At 38.5% G+C, this 19,782-nt stretch overlaps 1 protein-coding gene across 2 annotated transcripts in view; it reads left to right on the forward strand.

Annotated features, from left to right (window-relative positions):
• Positions 1-7,585: 7,585 nt before the first annotated feature.
• tmem9b (TMEM9 domain family, member B) overlaps positions 7,586-19,782 on the forward strand; it is a 35,462-nt gene continuing 23,265 nt past the window's right edge. For both annotated transcript variants that reach the window (XM_055649494.1, XM_055649493.1), the window contains exons 1-3: positions 7,586-7,819; positions 8,573-8,664; positions 19,672-19,780. In XM_055649494.1, the coding sequence (XP_055505469.1) occupies positions 7,733-7,819; positions 8,573-8,664; positions 19,672-19,780 (288 nt within the window). In that variant the 5' untranslated portion in view covers positions 7,586-7,732. The remainder of the gene's footprint in view (positions 7,820-8,572; positions 8,665-19,671; positions 19,781-19,782) is intronic.

Consider the following 19,782-nt stretch of genomic DNA (forward strand, 5'->3'; position numbering starts at 1 on the left):
CTGTGTTCCTATATGTTCAGTAGTTCTTAACATCAAGCAGTTAGTAAAATGTCATCATCTTCAGCAGTCTCTCATGATGAGGATCAATTACTTCCACTCCAGTTTGTGGGTTTTGCATTGGCTAATGGGGCCAATGTGGGGTCGTGATGCAGTCTTGGTTAGCAGCATTTTTCATTGAAATTTGCTCAGTTTTACACTGCTAGTTAGCTTGCGTACTGCAACGGGGGAAATGAAAGAAAGAGACAGATTTCCGAGGGCAGCCGAATTTAAGCAGGGTATTCCAAACTCCATCCCAATTTATGGAATCAAAAACTTTAGTGAGACTTAAAAGGAGAATGTATAGTGTATGGTACTGTTCTCTGCATTTTCTTGTAGTTTGTACAGTGAAGATCTTGTCGATTTTGCTTCTAGATAGATGGAATCCACACTGATTTATGGAGCCTGTTCAATGACTTGTTGCACGCAGCAGGGCGACCCATCTGTAATTACTACAACTAGACAGTCTTCATTTTTAATGACAGTCACAATTAAGAAGTCTTCTGGTATATCTTTCCTTGCCCAGACATGATGATAGATTGGGGATTTGTTAGATTGGGAAGCTCTTTATCACAGAGATTTATGGTTTCAGCAGCATACAGTCAGCTCCTGAGATCTTGTTATTTTTGAGTTGAGATATGGCACGGGGAGTACAAAGCTGAGGCGTCTGTCTGTTAAGGGTCTGCTTGAATTATTCTTATGTTTTGTCAAGAAGTCCACAGCAATTGGGGCAATCAAAATACAATGGCAAGGCAAGAAGAGAAATACACAATTTTCCTCTTTGCACTGTACATACAGCACTCATATACCAGGAATCATATACCAGGGCAAAGTATTACATGACATCTTTCCTAAGGGACAATACGGCCTCGCAACTTGCTTTTGCATATTTGTTTGAAATGTGATTGAAAATGCACTTGAATATACTGAAGCTTGAATAATGACAACTTAAAATGACTATATTGATCATTTGCAGACACGGTATGGTTTTCTGGTGGATGTTAGAACAGATACTACTAGTGGAGATATAAAATATTAATATGATCTGAAAATTTCTCAATTGCTAAATAGGACATAGAGTACAGCATAACACAGCCCCTATGGCCTACAATGTGTTTGCTGAAGGACTGCCAGAACCTTTTTAATCAAATTAGTGCTTGTATTTTTAAGTGTTAATCTTTTCTAACAGTTTTTAAAAAGTATTTTTGTGGTATATACATCTTTTTTGTACCTGATATTGTTCTGTGATTTCACTTTAGATGGGAAAATAAAACATCTTCTATTTGTTAATTGTTCTCTGGAAGTAATAATATATTTCTGTTATTCAGCTGGATTATGTAAAGAGAAAAAGTAAAAATCTGTTCGGGACACTGATTAAAGTTATTTTGTTGGAGTATCATGTTGGCTGGTTAACTTCATTTTAGCAATAATCTAATGACTTGTCCTGAAAGCCAGGAGCAATATTACATCACTATAGCATTATATTAACATGGGATATGTTTGAGTTATACAAAACTGAAAATGCGTGTGACCCAAAATGAACAGTTTTATTGTGTCACGGGTCAATGGATACGTTGTGAAATACACATTGAAATTCCAACAAAGTTCTCCACTCTGGTATTTAAATGTTAGAATTATGGGACTAGGTTTGGTTTCAGCAATATCTGCTCCCAGTGTAAGTATAGTATTGGTAATAAACTGATAAAAATTATGGATTAACATAGGGTTTTGTTTGACTGGAGACCAAAGTGATCCAGTACAGCTCTGTGGAGTCACTATACATCACTTTATATTTAAAACAAAACTATATGGCATTGGAGGCTGTCTTCACCACAAATGTTAAGAAAATGACATAATACCTAGATATTTAAGAAAGAACTGCAGATGCTGGAACAATCAAAGGTAGACAAAAATGCTGGAGAAAATCAGCGGGTGAGGCAGCATCTATGGAGCGAAGGAAAAGGTGATGTTTCGGGTCGAGACCCTTCTTCAGACCAAGATGTGCGCATCTATAGAATAACTCAAAGCTCGATGATACTCCTAGACAAGGTAAATTAAATAACCATATGCAGTGAATAGAAGATTATGAAAACTTATTTTAAAGTCCTCCTGGGGCATTAACATGAATGTCAGTAATCCTCTATCTTTGCACATTTTTATTATATATGAGGGAAAGGACCTGCATTTATATAGAACATAGAACACCGGTGATTGTATCAAATCAGAGCACAGATCATTGAGAGCTGAGTGATGGTGCAGAAGAGAATCTCACTTTTAAGTCATATTTCTTGTTAGGAATTAGAGGTCTAAACATATACTGGTTTAGGCATTTCGTATTTATTTTTGTAGAATGTTATATTGAGATGTGGAGGTGCTTGCTTAATTATTATATCTCACACTATTAATAGAATTAGTATGCCCTGTTCATGGAAAAATCAAAGCATATGTTGCTCGTGTCACCAATTACATTGTAAGAGCCTTGCCACCATGAAAGGTATTGTTGATACAAAACAGCCACAACAAATTCTGTGAATTTCAGCAATGCGTGTTGGTTCTCACCTGCACTCAGCAAATTCAAGATCCACTATTTCTCTGCATATTTGTAAGCAAACTGTGCCCAATTTTCCCACCTTAACATTGTTCTCCAGTTTGGTGCTATTTTGTAACTTTTTATTTTTTTTGTTTATTAGAAGCAGTGTACAAAAATATAAACAGCGGCACATGACTTAATACAGTTATTGTACAGCTTCAATTTTAATTTTTAGCTAAAGATGAAAGAGAAGAAGAGAGAAAAAGCAAGAGAGAGAGAAAGTGAGTGTGCAAGAATAGAACCCATAGACTACCAAATTGGTGTAGTAAGAGTGAGTAAGTAAAAGAAATAAGAAAGATGTAGAGAAATAAAAAGACAAAAACAGAAATAAAAGCAAAAGGTGATGATATACCTGCTTCGTATCCCTCCCCACTCATCACCCAACCCATAATTTGATTTAATTCTAAAATTGTGTTGCACCATACTATGCTTGTAATGAATCAATGAATGGTGTCCATGTCTTCGAAAATTGCTCTGGTTTTTCTGCTAAGACAAGTCTCATATTTTCAAGATGTAGCGTCTCAAACATGTTTGTAATCCACATTTTAAGAGTAAGGGCAGATGTATGTTTCCAGATTTTGAGTATTAGTTTTTTTGCCATTATCAGACCATAATTGAGGAAACGTCTTTGAAATATTGATAGCTCAGAGCAGGCTTCTGACGTTCCTAGAATAACCAGTTCCGTGTCGGGGTCCAGTTTTGATTGTAATGTTTTAGAGAAAAATTCAAAAATTCCTCTCCAAAAGTTATGTAATTTTATGCAAGAGGCGAAGGAATATGTTATAGTTGCTTCTTGAAGGAGACATTTGTCACAAATAGGAGATACATTTGGAAAGATCTTATTCAGTTTACTCTTTGATTAGTAGAGTCTGTGCAGTCTTTTAAATTGAATTAAAGTATGTCTAACTTTAATCGAACAATTGTGTATATATAAAAGGTTTTCTTCCCATCTGGCTATTTTGTAACCTAACCCTCCATTTTCACAATGTCACATGATTTGCTGGGCAAATACACCATGAAGCACCAAATGAGAAATTATGTTAAAATTGATACATATGCTTTTGGTCTGAGTTATTAGGTTTAAATTCAACCTAGTGAAGGACAAATATACTGATACTTAAGTTCCTTACAGCAGAGCACAGTCTGTATTTATTTATTCCAATATTTATGTGCATTAATTCAGTTTCAGATGTGTGCATATCTTTTGAGGATAGGGGTTAAACTATGATAATTTTCACAGCTGAAAGGCTTGTTAGCGTACAAACATGTCTCATGTACAAATTATTGTTATTTGAGTTGAGAGATCAAACATTCATGATATTGTATCGCAGCCATGACCACCAGGAAAGAAGGGAAGGGGAGAGAAAATAATAAAACTGGGGAGAGAGAGAGAGAGCAGATTATTTTCATTGTTAAGCATCTGATGCACAACGTACAATGACAAAAGTGAAAAGAGAGAGAAACCATCTGAAATCTTTTCTCAGTCATAACTGCTCAGTTTGATTACTCAGCTTGAAGAAAAGTGGTAAATGAAGACATTCATGCACAGTTGCCATAGCAACCTGGAATAACTGGGTTGCCAGCATGTTATTGCTATAATTAATATAGCAGCAGACAGCATGACTGCAAAGAAAGTCATGTGATTTCTCTGTAAAATTTATCATCAGTAAAATACTGGCATTTTAAATATTTCTAATTTAAGGATATCACCAATTTGCAGTTACAAAGTGTCTCCAACATAATTAAATATCAAAGTACGTAATAGAGGATGAAATTTAAAAAAAAACACAAAATATTTAACATGGAAAAAAGTGCAGATTGTTGCATATGTTATTCATAGAATAGCAAATAAAAATACTTTGGAAAAAATGAGGATCAAATATTTTTTCAGAATCCACATTTTTTTTGTTCTGCAAAACTATTAGAAAAAAATGGTACAACATTAAAAATATTAGTATTGAAATTATTGTGTTTTCAGCATTACATTATTTTGCTAACCCTATAATAATATGAAATCACTACATTTTTTGCAAGAGTTACCAGTATATGCAAAAGGGGAAAAGCATGAAAAAACCTTAGGGGGGGGGGTTATTGAGATCAGTTTATATTAGCAAAGACGTGATGAAACATGCTCTTCCAAGATCTGTAATTTCTAGGTTGTATTTTAATTTGTATGCTGTGGAGTGTGAACAATTTCCAGTTATATTGCTGTATCTGTTCTTCTCAGCTATATGACTAATGGGCATACACTTATGACTCAGAATTTATCACTCATACATTTTTCAAGCCAGCATCTGTATTTTAAGTGAAGCAACTCCAATCCACACTGGATTTACTTTAAGCACAAAAGGACATCAGTTGGAGTCTGCACATACCCCAGTATATTGTGCCATATAATTCAATCAACTAAGTAGTATATTGACCAAGCAGATAAGGAATGGCAGTAATATGTACATTAGGATGGTGGTCAACTTGGAAGTGAACCCAGAGGTGGTGATGGTCAAAGTGCCTGTTGATCTATGGGTGGAGGTATTTTGGAAGTGGGGAATGCAGAAAAAGATGTTTGATTGGAGGATAACCTAATAATATGTACTGGTTATTTTCTCAACACAAAAAGACAGTTTGTTCTATGCAACCAAAAATCTTAATGTATATGTCACATGCCCTTTTCTTGTTCTCCTCTTGAGCTCAATCAACTAGAGGAATCACTGCAAATGGAAAACTTCTCCAAGGATGCAAAATGCCATCCAGTGGAGACACAGAAGATTACAGATGCTGTAATCTGGAACAAAGAAACAACTGATAGGACACAGAGCTGGAGTAACTCAGCAGGACAGGCAACATCTCTGGAGAGAAGGAATGGGTGACATTTCAGATCGAGACCCTTCTTCCTTCTCTCCAGAGATGCTGCCTGGCCCGCTGAGTTACTCCAGCTGTTTGTGTCTATCTTCGGTTTAGACCAGCATCTGCAGTTCTTTCCTACACAAAGAAACAACTGCTGGAGGAACTCAACAGATTGAGCAGCATCTGGGGGGACTCCAATGTAGCTGTAAATATGGTTGATGGGGCAGCCTGCAAGTAAGACTGAAGTGCATGGAGACATAGTCATACAGCGTGGAAACAGACTCTTTGGCCCAACTTGCCCATGCCAACCAACATGCCCCATTTACACTAGTCCCACCTGCCTGCTTTTGACCCATATCCCTCTAAACCTACCATATCCAAGTATCTGTGTAAACCTGTCTAGCGTATAGCTCAGGCCTTTGAGTCCTGGCAACATCCTCATAAATATGGTTAGAGGAATGAATCTGGGATTAATTGGAGGCTGAGAATCCACAAACTGTCCTCATCAATGGGTTGGTGGTGGAGAGAGCCAACAAACTTCACGTTCCAGGGAGTGCATGCCTCAGAGGATCTGTATTGGGCCCAGCTCATTGACGCCTCTGTTTCCTTAGAAGCTTGAGGAGATTCTGTATGTCGACTAATACTTTCTTCTACGTCTACAGGTTTACAGCAGCAGGCAGATTGACTAGTTGCATCACGGCCTGGTTCGACAACTCATTCCCAGGAACATAGGAGATTACAAAAGGTGGTGAACTATTGAGGGAAAAGGTGTAATGAGACAGAAAATGGGGCCCCTCAGGAATCAAAGTGGTCAACTCCATGTGGAGCCACAGGAAATGGGCAAGATCCTCCAGAATCTCCTCTTTTTTACGAAGTTTATGAATAACTTTATTGGCCAAGTATTCACATACAAGGAATTTGCCTTGGTGCTCCGCTCGCAAATTACATGACATACAGTGACAGTTAGGAATGATACATAAAACATTAAACATTAATAATAAAACATTATTGATTAAACATGTGAATTAAATAAAAGACCAGAGCAAAAAGAGGCTACAGATTTTTGGTTATTGAGTAGAAAAAAAGCTGTTTTTATGTCTGGCTGTGGCAGCTTTGACAGTCCGGAGTCGCCTTCCAGAGGGAAATAGATTCAAAGAGTTTGTGGCCAGGGTGAGCGGGGTCAGATATGATCTTACCCGCTCGCTTCCTGGCCCTTGCAGTATACAGTTCGTCAATGGAGGGAAGGTTGCAGCCAATAACCTTCTCAGCTGATCAGCCGATTCGCTGCAGCCTCCGGATGTTGTGCTTGGTGGCTGAGCCAAACCAGACCATGATGGGGAAGGTGAGGAGACTCTACGATGACCATATAGAGTTGGACAATCATTGCCTGTGGGGGGGGGTGAAAGATTGCAACCTTCACGTGGTCTGCCCTGTTTCGACGAATGCAATCAACCCGGCGTGCACAATCAAATAAGATCATATAGAACAAGTTGTCCTACAACTTTAGGCTGTGCACGCCATACGCACGAAGAAGATTGCCTGTGGCAGATTGTGTTTCCTCAGTTGCCGCAGGAAGTACAACCTCTGTTGTGCCTTTTTGACTGTGGAATTGATGGTAAGGTCACTTAAGGTCCTTGGAGATGATGGCTCCCAGGAATTTAAAATAATCCACCGATGTGACTGTGATGTTGTTGATGGTGAGTGGGGTGAGGGCAGGGGGAGCTCTCCTAAAGTCTACTATCAATTCACTGTCTATATATATATATATATACACACACACATACATACATACACACACACACACACTCCCCAATCACCACTGATTAAGGGTAAGGTGTGAAAACGACAGGTACAAGCAGACGACGATACGGAAATGTAGAACAGTTCGTCGGTTCAATGCTGGAATAATGACTTACTCCGGACTTCAATGCGTGTGACACACCTGCCGCAAGCAACAACGTGAAACTAATAGTGATATCCTCGTTTCTCTTTACCCTAACTTAAAGCAATAAAACTGAATGAAAAAAAAAGCAAACTAGACGAAGATGTGTGTATTATTAACATGGGGCCTAATTATTTTTTGATGGAGTCCATGGTCTCGGAACGCAGTTGCTGCAACTGCTCAGTGGGAGTGAACGACGAGTGACGGACCAACCGTGGTCCCGGTCGCCATTGATCTCCAGATCGGCTGCAGGTTACCAGGGAAACGTTGTTTTTTTACACACATCAAACCGGAGAGTGAGAAGAGCGGAGAGGCGAAGAATGGCGAGAGGTTGTTGGTTTTGGCCTTTCCTGCTGCTGCTGCCGCTGCTGTGTCTGGTTGTGCTGACAAGGAGCGAGCAGAACGAGGTAGGGAATGCGGAGAAGGGCCTCTGGGCCCCGGGCTCGTTCGCTCCCAAGCGCTTCTCCCGGACGGCGGCCAGGCCAGGCCAGGCCTCTAGACGCCGCTGGTTGACAGAAAGCACCAAAAACAAAAAAACTAAAAACAAAAACAAAAAACTCCGCATAAATCAGGAAATCTGAAATAAAAACGAGAATGCTGGAGGTATTTAGCAGGGCAGGCTGTCCGTGGACACGGAAAAATACAATTTATAGTGTCGATACCCTTCATTAAAACTTCTCGAAAGCTCATGGCTTGTAGAGCAACAGTATTTGTTTTGTTCTATTTTCTAAACACGATCCATTCTTACCCTTATTTTTTAAGTGGTTCGCAGGTCATGTTGCTGAGCAGTTTGAGGCCATGAATGTCAATTTTGGCAACTCTGCAAATTATCCATGGGATCATTAGACAAAATAATTTTATGCTACATTGTACATATATGTAAGGCAATCTACTAATTCTATAGATTGTAAATGCTAAACTTCTTTCCTGTTCAAACTGACAATTGGGGTAGTTCACAGTTTTGGAGTGGTGATGTGCAGTAGGATGTTTTCCGTGGAAAGATATATTTGCAATGGTCTTCACATGGAATATTTCAGAATAGGCATTTATTTCTCAATTATAGTTATGTACTGAATAGTAGGTGATATATATATCATAGTTTTAAATCATGTATAATTAATGTCCCATTCTGGGCTAAATATTCATCTGTTCGTTTGCAGAATTCTGACGATATCAGGTGCAAGTGCATTTGTCCACCATACAAAGATAATGCAGGCCATATTTATAATAAAAATGTAACACAGAAAGATTGGTAAGTATAGTTTTACCTCAAAAGTGAATCTATTAATACTTTAAAAGCAAATACAGTAGACTTGTTTTCACGAACCCTTTTATAACGGATTTCAAATATAATGGATGGACCTGCCAATGCCATCCCCAGCACGCAACCCCACCGTGGATGCTTATAGCCCTGGCTTTCGACACTACTTCCGACTTGCAAGGTCCACCAGCAAGCCTTTCTCCACCAATCAATCAATCAGTTTTATTCATGTGGTCGTATAACCGTGTGGTCCGGTTGACGCGGCTGTTGTAGCTCATGTTGTATCCCCGGGAAAGCTCTCTTTGGGCTTTTGCCGCTGACAAGACGCGCTTGGTCACTGTGGGGCTTCCTCCCCTCTTACCAGTGTTGGTTTGGCCGCCTCCCGCATCTTTGCTGCCGATTCCTCCTGCCGTTGCTCTGTCCCTTCGGTCTCTTCTACAAACCCCCCAACACCTCCATGGCCGCTGCCTCCTCCTTGTGCCATGGAGTGCCAGGCACACTCTAACTTGGAAGTGACAGGAGGTGTGAATGGAGGGAGTCCGGCGGTGACCGAGCGTGTTTACTTGTTGGCAGTGACCTGAAGAAAGCACTGTCACCAGAGGTTACAACGTGAGCCGCACCAAAAGTCGTGTCACTGGGCCGTGTGGTGGGTGAAGAAGGGCTCGCTGGTGCAGACCAATGGCATTGGCACCTAGTTTTAAGGCATTCTAATAATTTTCCTGCGGAAGTGATGTCTGATTGACCAAAGCAAATGTCTGACAATAACTTAAGTCAAATAATTTTAAATATTTCTTTGTGGGTCAATCCTTTGACTATCAACACACTTGCAGAGACTTGCTAATTTCTGAAGCTGTCTGTATAAGTATAACAGTGTAATTGTTACAGAAATACTCCTTGGCTTCTGCTGCTAAATGCTGGAAGTCCCATATAGTAATTCCTGCAGGTTTGTGATTGCCGTAAGTGTCAATTCAATTCAATTCAACTTTAATGTCATCGCACAAATACAAGTATCAGTACAACGAAATGCAGTTTTGCGTCAGTCCGTACTAGTTGTACATAAAGAAAACAAAAAAAAAAATAGAAAGAGGGAAGATACAGAATAATCAGGAAATACAGAATAATTAAACAATGGGGACGGAGGGACCAGAGAAATCTATCGTCGGGACTCCGAGTTCAGCAGTGTGATTGTGTTGTTGTAGAAGCTGTTCCTCATCCTACTAGTACGTGACCTGAGGCTCCTGTACCGCCTCCCTGATGGGAGGAGGGCAACAGTCCATGGTTGGGGTGTGAGGGGTCTTTGATGATCTTCCCAGCCCGTCTCAGACACCGTTTTCGGTGGAGGGCATCCATGGCAGGGAGCGGGGCACCGATGATGTGCTGCACGGTTTTCACCACCCGTTGTAGTGCCTTCCTGTCCGCAGCAGTGCAGCTGCTGTACCATACCGTGAAGCAGGTGGTCAGGATACTCTCTATGGTACAGCAGTAAAAGTTGGTCAGGATCTGGGGGGACAGGTGGGCTTTCTTGAACCTCCTCAGGAAGTAAAGGCGCTGCTGTGCCTTTTTGATCAGCTTGGAGGTGTTGAGGGACCAGGACAAGTCCTCCGAGATATGTACTCCGAGGAATTTATAGCTGGAGGCGCGCTCCACCTCAGTCCCGTTTATATGGATGGGGGTATGACTGCCTCCTCTGGTCTGCCTGAAGTCAACAATAATCTCCTTCGTCTTTTTGGAGTTGAGGACGAGGTTATTGTTGGCACACCAGGCTGTCAGGTGCTGGATCTCATTCCTGTAGGCTGACTCATCGTTGTCGCTGATCAGTCCTACTACCGTGGTATCGTCAGCAAACTTAATAATGGCGTTGGATCCGTACTTTGGGATGCAGTCGTGGGTGAAGAGGGAGTAGAGGAGAGGGCTGAAGTCCAGTGTCCAGTTGCAGAGGGAGGTGGAGATGCCAAGTCCACTGGGTTTGGTGATCAAGCTGGCGGGGATGACGGTGTTAAAGGCAGAGCTGAAATCAATGAACAGCAGCCTGATGTAGGAGTTGTTGTAGTCCAGGTGGGTCAGGGCAGAGTGTAGGGCCGCCGATATGGCGTCCTCTGTAGACCTGTTGGTCCGGTAGGCAAACTGGTGGGGGTCCAGTGTGGGGGGGAGGCAGGCTTTGAGGTGAGCCAAGATCAGCCGCTCAAAGCACTTTGCAATGACAGGGGTGAGTGCCACTGGGCGGAAATCGTTGAGACTCCCTGTAGCTGACTGTTTGGGCACTGGCACGATGTTTGATGTCTTGAGGCAAGTGGGGACAACACCCTGGGCCAGTGAGAGATTGAAAATGTCGGCGAGGACTGGGGATAGTTGTCCAGCACATGCCCTAAGCACCCGGCCAGTGTGTAGAAGTACTGCAAGTTTATCCTTGGGGATAGGTGTGTTATAAATGCTTGATCATTGTAAATCTTAGATAACATTCTAGTGGGTAAACAAATAGAATATAGATTAATGAGGTTGTCAGACAGATAGATTTGATGGTTTATACCCAAGATAGACTATAGATCCTAGTTTGAAAACTTCTAACCATCTTGGTTGCTAATACCTGGCTGGGGGATATATCTTTTACTTGTTGATTTTCCTGATGGCGTAAAGTGTAATAGCCTGAGTATTTTGTTATTCTTTGTGGAACCCCGCACAATTGGATGTTGTTAGTTTAGCACAAGTTCTTGATGGTAAATAGCGCACAAGCAAATTTTACATGATACTCCCAACAGTAATGCAGGGTAGGGTGCATAGTATTTTTATTGTTATTCTTTGTTTGGATTAATAACCCCGCACAATTGGATGTTGTTCCGTGCGCGTCATCAGGCCAACCCTGCGACTCGAAGAATATGTCGGAGACAACACTACCTGCAGCCCCCAGCCTGCGTGGATCAGGCCTGCGAAAACCGGGTAAAGGAAGAGATCCGGGTAAAAGGAAGAAGAAGAAGGCCCTACAGAAGCCTCGGCCTCAGTTACAGTGATGGCCCAAGAAGAGCTTCCAAAGAAAGTGATGGCCCAAGAAGAACTTCCAAAGAAACCCAAAGGGAGAAAAACGGAAATGGATGATCTTAGAATCTTTTTGGCTGCTGAACTGAAGATTTTTGGAGAGAAATTAGACACCTTCAAGGTAGATCTTAAAGCAGAAATACACGCCACAGTTGAACAAATGTTTGAAAACTGGAAGCGGACGAGGGAGGAAGAGGTCAAAAACCAGATGGAAGCGATGGAAGCTAAACTCGTTTCGTTGGAAACAAAGGTTCAAACAGAGATGGACCCTATCCGCCACGAACTTAATCAACACAGAATAGCGATAACCGAGCTTGAGAAATGTGCGGCGACAAGTGCAGAAACAGTAAGTCAGCTCCTTATTGAAAACCAACGTCTCACAAGTATGGTGAGCAAACTAAATGATAAATGTATTGATCTGGAAGGGCGTCAAAGACGTAAGAATCTAAGAATTGTAGGGGTGAAAGAAGGAAGCGAGAGGGAAATGGGCACTCGGGATTTCGGGGCAGACCTTCTACATACAGTCTTAAAACTGGATCACAAACCTCTACTCGGTCGTGCCCATAGAGCACAGCGACGTCGTACGCAAGATGTTGCCCACCCAAGACAAATAATCGTAAAAGTCCTACAGGATCATGAATTTGATGAGATAATGAAGAAAAGTGTTCGGAGCGGTCAACTTCTTTTTGAAGGCGTGAGATTTAGCATATACCGAGATTACTCGACAGAGGTCTTCAAGAAAAGAATGCTGTTCAATGAGACCAAAAGAATATTGAAGAGTGTACCGGATCTGAAATACAGCCTACTCTATCCCGCAAGACTAAGAGTCACCTACAATTCCAATGAGTTATTTTTTACAGACCATGAAAAAGCACTCGAATTCGCCAAGGAAGTCGGTAACACACCTCCAGACTGAAGAATCTACATCACTCCTTAGGAGACATGGTCTACGATGACCGCCAGATCTAAAAGGACCTTTAAAATTCGTTCAAGAACTTTAAAGACACTTGGAAACTGAAAATGATGGAGGACATTGGATAAAAAACTGCGATCTTTCGAGGGTTTTTCCCTCTTTTTTTCTCTTTTTTTGTTTGGGCTCTTCTTCGGTTACTAATCACTGCTATTATATATAAATTCATATCAAACTATATAGGTAACAACTAATACTTATTAAATATCTTTATTTCCACTAATATTATTAACATTATTAATTCTTATAAAAGTTAATACGGTATAAGATGGATAACAATGATCAACACTTAATAGTCTTTGATAAATGAAGAAAGGAATTATATAATATAGTACATAGAAAGATATGTTAGAAGTAAATTAACCTATATCATAACTAAGATAGACGGATTTCCTTTTCTTTTTTTCGCTCTATTTTTCAATTTAAAATCATTTTGGTGGCTTGAACCTTCTTACAGGGTTACGCGTTGATACTAATAGGCATGTGGGTATGTATACATATACATATAAGCGTATACGTAGGTAGGAGCATATATATTGTGTGGGTATAAGTATGACTAGGTAAATAAATTTTGATACTCCCATAAGAAGTTTATTGAATGTTAAATATAATTTCCTTCCCCTTTTTCCTTTTTTTTTTTTTTTTTTTTTTTTTTTTTTTCCTCTTCCTCGGGCACGGAGCTGGGATTTTTTTCGTTTTACAAAGGCTACGGAAGTCCTTAGAATTCTAGCCACGTTAGTGTGGCTATCACTAACTAACCCAATCGTAGATGTAGTTTTTTTTTCCTCACCCTACACTAACCAACCCTATCACTTTTCTTTCTTCAAATATTTTTCTAACTCAAGGTTTGAATGGAAAAACAAGACCAAGGCAAGGAGATATGATCGGAAGAATGATGTATTCGAATTTAAATTCATCTATCTGAGGTTTGGGAGCAGGGTCAGATTCTATGTGTTGTTCCTTCTGCCCGGTTATAGACCACCTCAGATGCAATATGCAAGATGCTAACATGACAAGAAGGGGTCAGGGAATAACATTTTGTAGTTGGAATGTCAAGGGAATCAATGAACCAATTAAGAGAAGTAAAGTTTTGGCACACCTAAATCTAATTAAAACAGATATAATATTTCTTCAAGAGACACATCTTAAAAAGCAATCTCAACATAGACTTAAAGCTAAGTGGATCGCCGAATCATATCATTCCTCTTTTTCCCACAAGTCAAGAGGAGTAGCAATAGTAATTCGTAAAGGAATACCTTTTGTGTCCTCTTCAATAATAGTGGATATGGATGGCAGATATATAATAGTGGTTGGAGAGTTAAACGGAGAAAAAGTGATCCTCCTAAATGTTTATGGGCCTAACTTCGATAACCCTACTTTTTTCAACAAAACATTTAATAAAATTCCTGAATTTGCACAATACAAATTAATAATTGGAGGAGACTTCAATTGTACATTAGACCCATACTTAGATAGATCATCAAGGCAAAAAAAAACAAAATCCAATTCAAGTGTATTTTTAAATTCATTTATTAATACCACTAATATAAGGGATATGGAGAATAGAATAGAAAACCCAACCGGACGGGAATATTCATTTTATTCACCAGTACACAAATCATACTCAAGAATAGATTACTTTTTAGTTGACTCTACGTTTATTCCATTTATTTATAATTCAAAATATCACAACATCATAATTTCAGATCACGCACCAGTAACATTTATGATTAAATTAAATGGAATGTCCGAGAAACAAACATATTGGAGACTTAACCCACAAATCTTGAACGAAAGATCATGCCAGGAATATATTACTAAACAAATCCAAATATTTTTTGAGGTAAATGACAACCCTGACACACCTGCTTCCCTTATGTGGGAGACGTTTAAAGCGTATGCGCGAGGTACATTAATCTCTGCACAAGCATTTTATAATAAAGATAACAGGATTAAACAACAAGCACTGGAAAGTGAAATTAAGTTACTAGATATAGAAAACGCGAGAACGCCATCTACGTTAAAACATAATAAAATTGCTGTACTGAAATATAAATTAAATAAAATGTACTCAGAACAAGTAATAAAACTTTACCAAAAAACTAAACAATTACAGTTTGAATTTGGAGACAAGCCACAAAAACTATTAGCACGCCAGTTGCGAAAAATGGAAGGGGAAAAAATAATTCATAAAATTAGAACAGAGACAGGAGAATTATTAAAAATGCCCAAAGATATAAATGATAGATTTCTACAATACTATCATGACCTTTATTCAACTAAAACGGTAGCACAACCAGAAGGAATAGCAGATTTTTTAATAAAATGTAATTTAAAAGGTTTAGATGTAAATGATAGAGAATTATTAGAAAGGGAAATTACGATAAAGGATATTGAGGAGTCTATTGGCTCTCTAAAAAATGGTAAGGCAATAGGGCCAGACGGTTTAGGTTCAGAATTTTACAAAAAATTTCATGATCTGCTGAGCCCACGCTTGCAAAGACTATATGATTACATTTACACTCAACAGAAACTCCCAGACACCTTAAATGAGTCTATAATAACGCTTATTCCTAAAGCCGACAAAGATCCGGAAGATCCGGGATCATACAGAGCAATTGCACTTCTGAACACAGACCAGAAAATACTAACTAAAATACTAGCACGTAGATTAAGTACAGTGATAAATAAATTAATACACCCTGACCAAACAGGTTTTATTCAGAAACGGTATTCATATTATAATCTAAGAAGATTATTTAATATTATATATACCAAGAGAATTATTAATGAAGATTTAGCAATAATCTCACTTGACGCTGAAAAAGCATTTGATCAGGTCGAATGGCCTTATTTATTTTCGGTGATGGAAAAGATGCAGCTAGGGGAGAAATTTTGCACATGGATAAAACTACTATACACAAATCCTACGGCTAGAATACTTACCAACCAAAGACTTTCATCTAAATTCAGTCTATCTAGAGGTTGTAGACAAGGATGCCCGTTATCTCCATTACTATTTGCACTTGCAATTGAGCCACTTGCAGAAAGAATTAGGGGGCATCCGGAAATATATGGGTATAACACTAAAGACACAGTGAATAAAATTTCTTTATATGCAGATGACGTATTAATTTACATCACTAAACCAGAAATTAGTATCCCAAACCTATTAAAACTAATAAACCAATTTGGTGCACTTTCAGGATACAAAATAAATTGGAATAAAAGTGAAATTATGCCAATAAGGGAACATAACAAACAGATAATACAACAATTCCCATTTAAAGTAGTAAATGAAAAATTTAAATATCTAGGTATCTACGTAACTAAGATATATACATCATTATTTAAAGCGAATTTCCCTCCATTATTGAATAAATTACATAAGAATATCCAATACTGGAAAACATTACCTATCTCAATGGTTGGCAAAATTAATGCCATAAAAATGATTTTTTTACCACAAATATTATACCTTTTTCAGACGATTCCGATATACCTGGCAAAAAACTTCTTTAAAAAATTGGACTCTATTGTTAATGATTTTATCTGGGATTATAAGAATCATAGGATAAGCAAAAGACACTTGTGTAAATCAAAAAATAATGGAGGCTTGGTTTTACCTAACTTTTTGTTTTATTTCTGGGCAGTTAATATTAAAAATATGAACTTCTGGTTGGGAGAAATAGACCAGCAACCAGACTGGTTAAAAATGGAAAAGGAAGATTGTATGCCTTATGACATTGGTTCGATATTATTTGCTACGTCCAAATTAAACAAGAAAATTTACAGGGAAAACCCTATAATATTTAGTGCTATAAAAATTTGGAAACAATTAAAAAATACATTAAAATTAGATAACTTATCTCTTTCTCTTCCAATCGTGAATAATTCATTGTTTAAGCCTTCATGTTTAGACGGGGGTTTTACACAATGGAAGAATAATGGAATTAAAAATATGGGACACCTTTACAAGGAAGGCTCTTTTTTGACATTTCAGGAGTTGCAACAGGTTTATGGACTTCGAGGGAATGATTATTTCAGATATCTTCAACTTAGAAATTATGTTAAATCAAATTCTAAAAACTTTCGAAATAGAAACCCAGAGATTCTTGACGAATGTTGGAATAAGCATCCTAATACAGAAAAATTAATATCTTTTATATATAATATCTTATTAGACAGTGACATCCCTATGACGGACTTACATAGACAAGCATGGGAAAAAGAATTAAATCAGGTAATAACGAAAGACACTTGGGAAGAAAGTTTACAACACATACATCAGTGTTCACTAAACGCCAGACACTCTCTAATACAATTTAAAGTAATACATAGGTTACATTACGCCAAAACAAAATTACATAAAATTTTTCAACATATCTCACCTATATGTGATAAATGTCAACATTCAGAAGCTACGTTATCGCACATGTTTACAAGCTGTACAAAAATTAAAAATTTTTGGGTAAATATTTTTAGTATAATATCCAAAGTAACCAAAACACAACTGGAACCAAACTCAAAATTAATAATACTCGGAATATTAGAATTAAATCAAACACTTAGAATAACACAAAGAAACTTTATCGATTACAGTTTAATAACAGGAAAAAAATTAATCCTAAAATTTTGGAAAGGCCCTACGGCCCCCACAATCAGAATGTGGATTATAGAAATGACGGAGACCTTAAACGTGGAAAGAATTAGACTTGCCCTGTTGGACAAACAGGAATTATTCGTTGGAACATGGTCTCCTTTTATTGAGTACTTAAAGGGTCAGAATAGTTCAGCACAGGAACCTGACTAGCACCCGGACTAAAGATTGGATGAAATACTACACTTTGAAATATACGAACATATCTCGAATGATGTCTTTAAACTTAAACAAACTTTTCCATTCTTCCTTAATTACCTTTTTCACCCCTCTCTTTTTTTTTTTTCTTTTTTTTTTTTTTTCCTTTTTTTTTTTTTTTTTTTTTTTTTTTTTTTTTTTTTTTTTTCCCCCTTTTTAACTTTTTTTAAATTCCTTTTTGTTTTTAAAATTTTTTTTTAAAATAAAAAAAAGACTTAAAAAAAAAAAAAAAAAAAAAAAAAAAAAAAAAAATAAAAAAAAATCTTATCAAATAAAGTGGTACAAGGTATTGGTAAAAGTGATCAGGATGCAGTAATTGACGAAAAAAGGAGAAATACCTTTCATAGTAGCTACATTATAGTACCATCAGGCCAACATGGTGGTGACAGAAAAAAGGAGGAAGTGAAACCAAGCATAGACTGAGCGACTATTTCACCGAACACTTGTGCTCGGTGCACCAAGGCCTCTAGATCTCCCAGTCGCTAACAATGATAACTTCCTCCTTTGCCAGAGTGAGGCCTTGGGTAGCTTACAACACAACAGATTCAACATTGAATTCTCCAATTTTATGTAGCTAACAACCGTACCCCCATCTTTCACCCCCCCCCCCATTTCTTTTGCCTCTTCCCCTGCCCCACCTGCACCCGTACTTATTTCTTTCTCCACCCCCCCAACCACATCTACTTGTTTGTTGTATTGGATTACTGTGATGGATCGGAGGGTGGTATTTAAAATAATTCTACCCACAACTGTCCAGTCGGGTGGTGTTTCAACCAGAAATGGGTGCAAACAGGTGAAACCGACACAGTGTACAACAGTTTCTGGGTATTTGGGATATCTTTGCAAGTGAAAATGTAACATCTGTGTTATGTTTACACAGAACTTATTCTTAGCTGTTACCATCAGATGGTGCTATTGCATGCAGTATTATGCTCCTCCACATGAAGCTGCTTGTTGAGCCTCTAAATTGCCACTGGTGCCACCACCTGTGCAGTGTGCTCCAGGCACCCACCCCTCTCTGTGCAAAATAAATGTCTTGCTGTTGTGGAAAAGTTCAGTATAAGTGACACAACGGTAGAGTTGCTACCTTACAGCGCCAGAGGCCCGGGTTCAATCCTAACTATGGGTGTTATCTGTACGGATTTTGTACATTCCCCCTGTGATCCCGTGGGTTTTCTCCGGGTGCTCTAGTTTCCTCCCATATTGTAAAGGCATGCAGGTTTGTAGACTTCTGTAAATTGTCCCGAGTGTATAGGATAAACTGGTGTACGGGTGATCATTGGTCGGTGCGGACTGGGTGGGCTGAAGGTTCTGTTTCCACACTGTATTAACTAAAAAAATCAAATACTTAGCCAGTGCTGACCTTTTTGGCTGAAATCTTTCAGGGTCGGCATTTTGATGGTAAGAATGTTGATTTATGCTCCTCCACGTGAAGCTGCTTGCGGATGCCAATTGAGAAGCCCTTTACAGGCGTTCGAAAACAGAAGCTTTCATCCCCGAAGAGAAAAATTACCATGTTATACCATATAAGGTTTTACTTCTCCAACGTGAAGCCTTTTTTTTACGTTTTCTGTTTCAAGTGTGTTCAGTAGAAAAAATCCAACATTTCTTAGCAGTTCTTTCTGGAGGCATTACATAAAAATTGGAACAAATTACAAATTCCTATTAATACTGATCTGTATTAGTGCTGAGTATCACACTGAGTATTAGTGCTGAGCTTAATGACATTTGTGATAGAATTAAAATGTATATCAAATGGTTTTAAATGTATATTACCACTTTTCTAAAGGTTTATTTATGCAACATTTCCGATTTATACTTACTGTGCAAAAACTGAAACTGCCGAAATGCATTGAAGAAATTTTATACTGTTGTTAATTATTCATTTTAATTCAAATAGATTCTATGAAAAAAAATTCCAATGTTGACAATTCAAAGTATTCTGATTCAACATCAGTTGCACAGGTCTGTTTACCCAGAGGATGGTGGTGTCTGGAATGCTGTGCCAGGGGTGAGGTGGGTTGGTGGCAGATATGATAGTGGCATTTAAGAGGCTTTTAGATGGGTACAGGAACATGCAGGGAATTTACAGGCAGATAAGATTAATTTGAATAGAATTAAAATGTTGTCTTTTTTTCAGTGATTGCCTACACGTTGTTGATCCCATGCCAGTTGCTGGACAAGATGTTGAAGCTTATTGTTTAAGATGCGAGTGCAGATATGAAGAACGAAGCTCTGTTACAATTAAGGT

Source organism: Leucoraja erinacea, chromosome 18, assembly GCF_028641065.1.
Source record: "Leucoraja erinacea ecotype New England chromosome 18, Leri_hhj_1, whole genome shotgun sequence".
NCBI lineage: Eukaryota > Metazoa > Chordata > Chondrichthyes > Rajiformes > Rajidae > Leucoraja > Leucoraja erinaceus.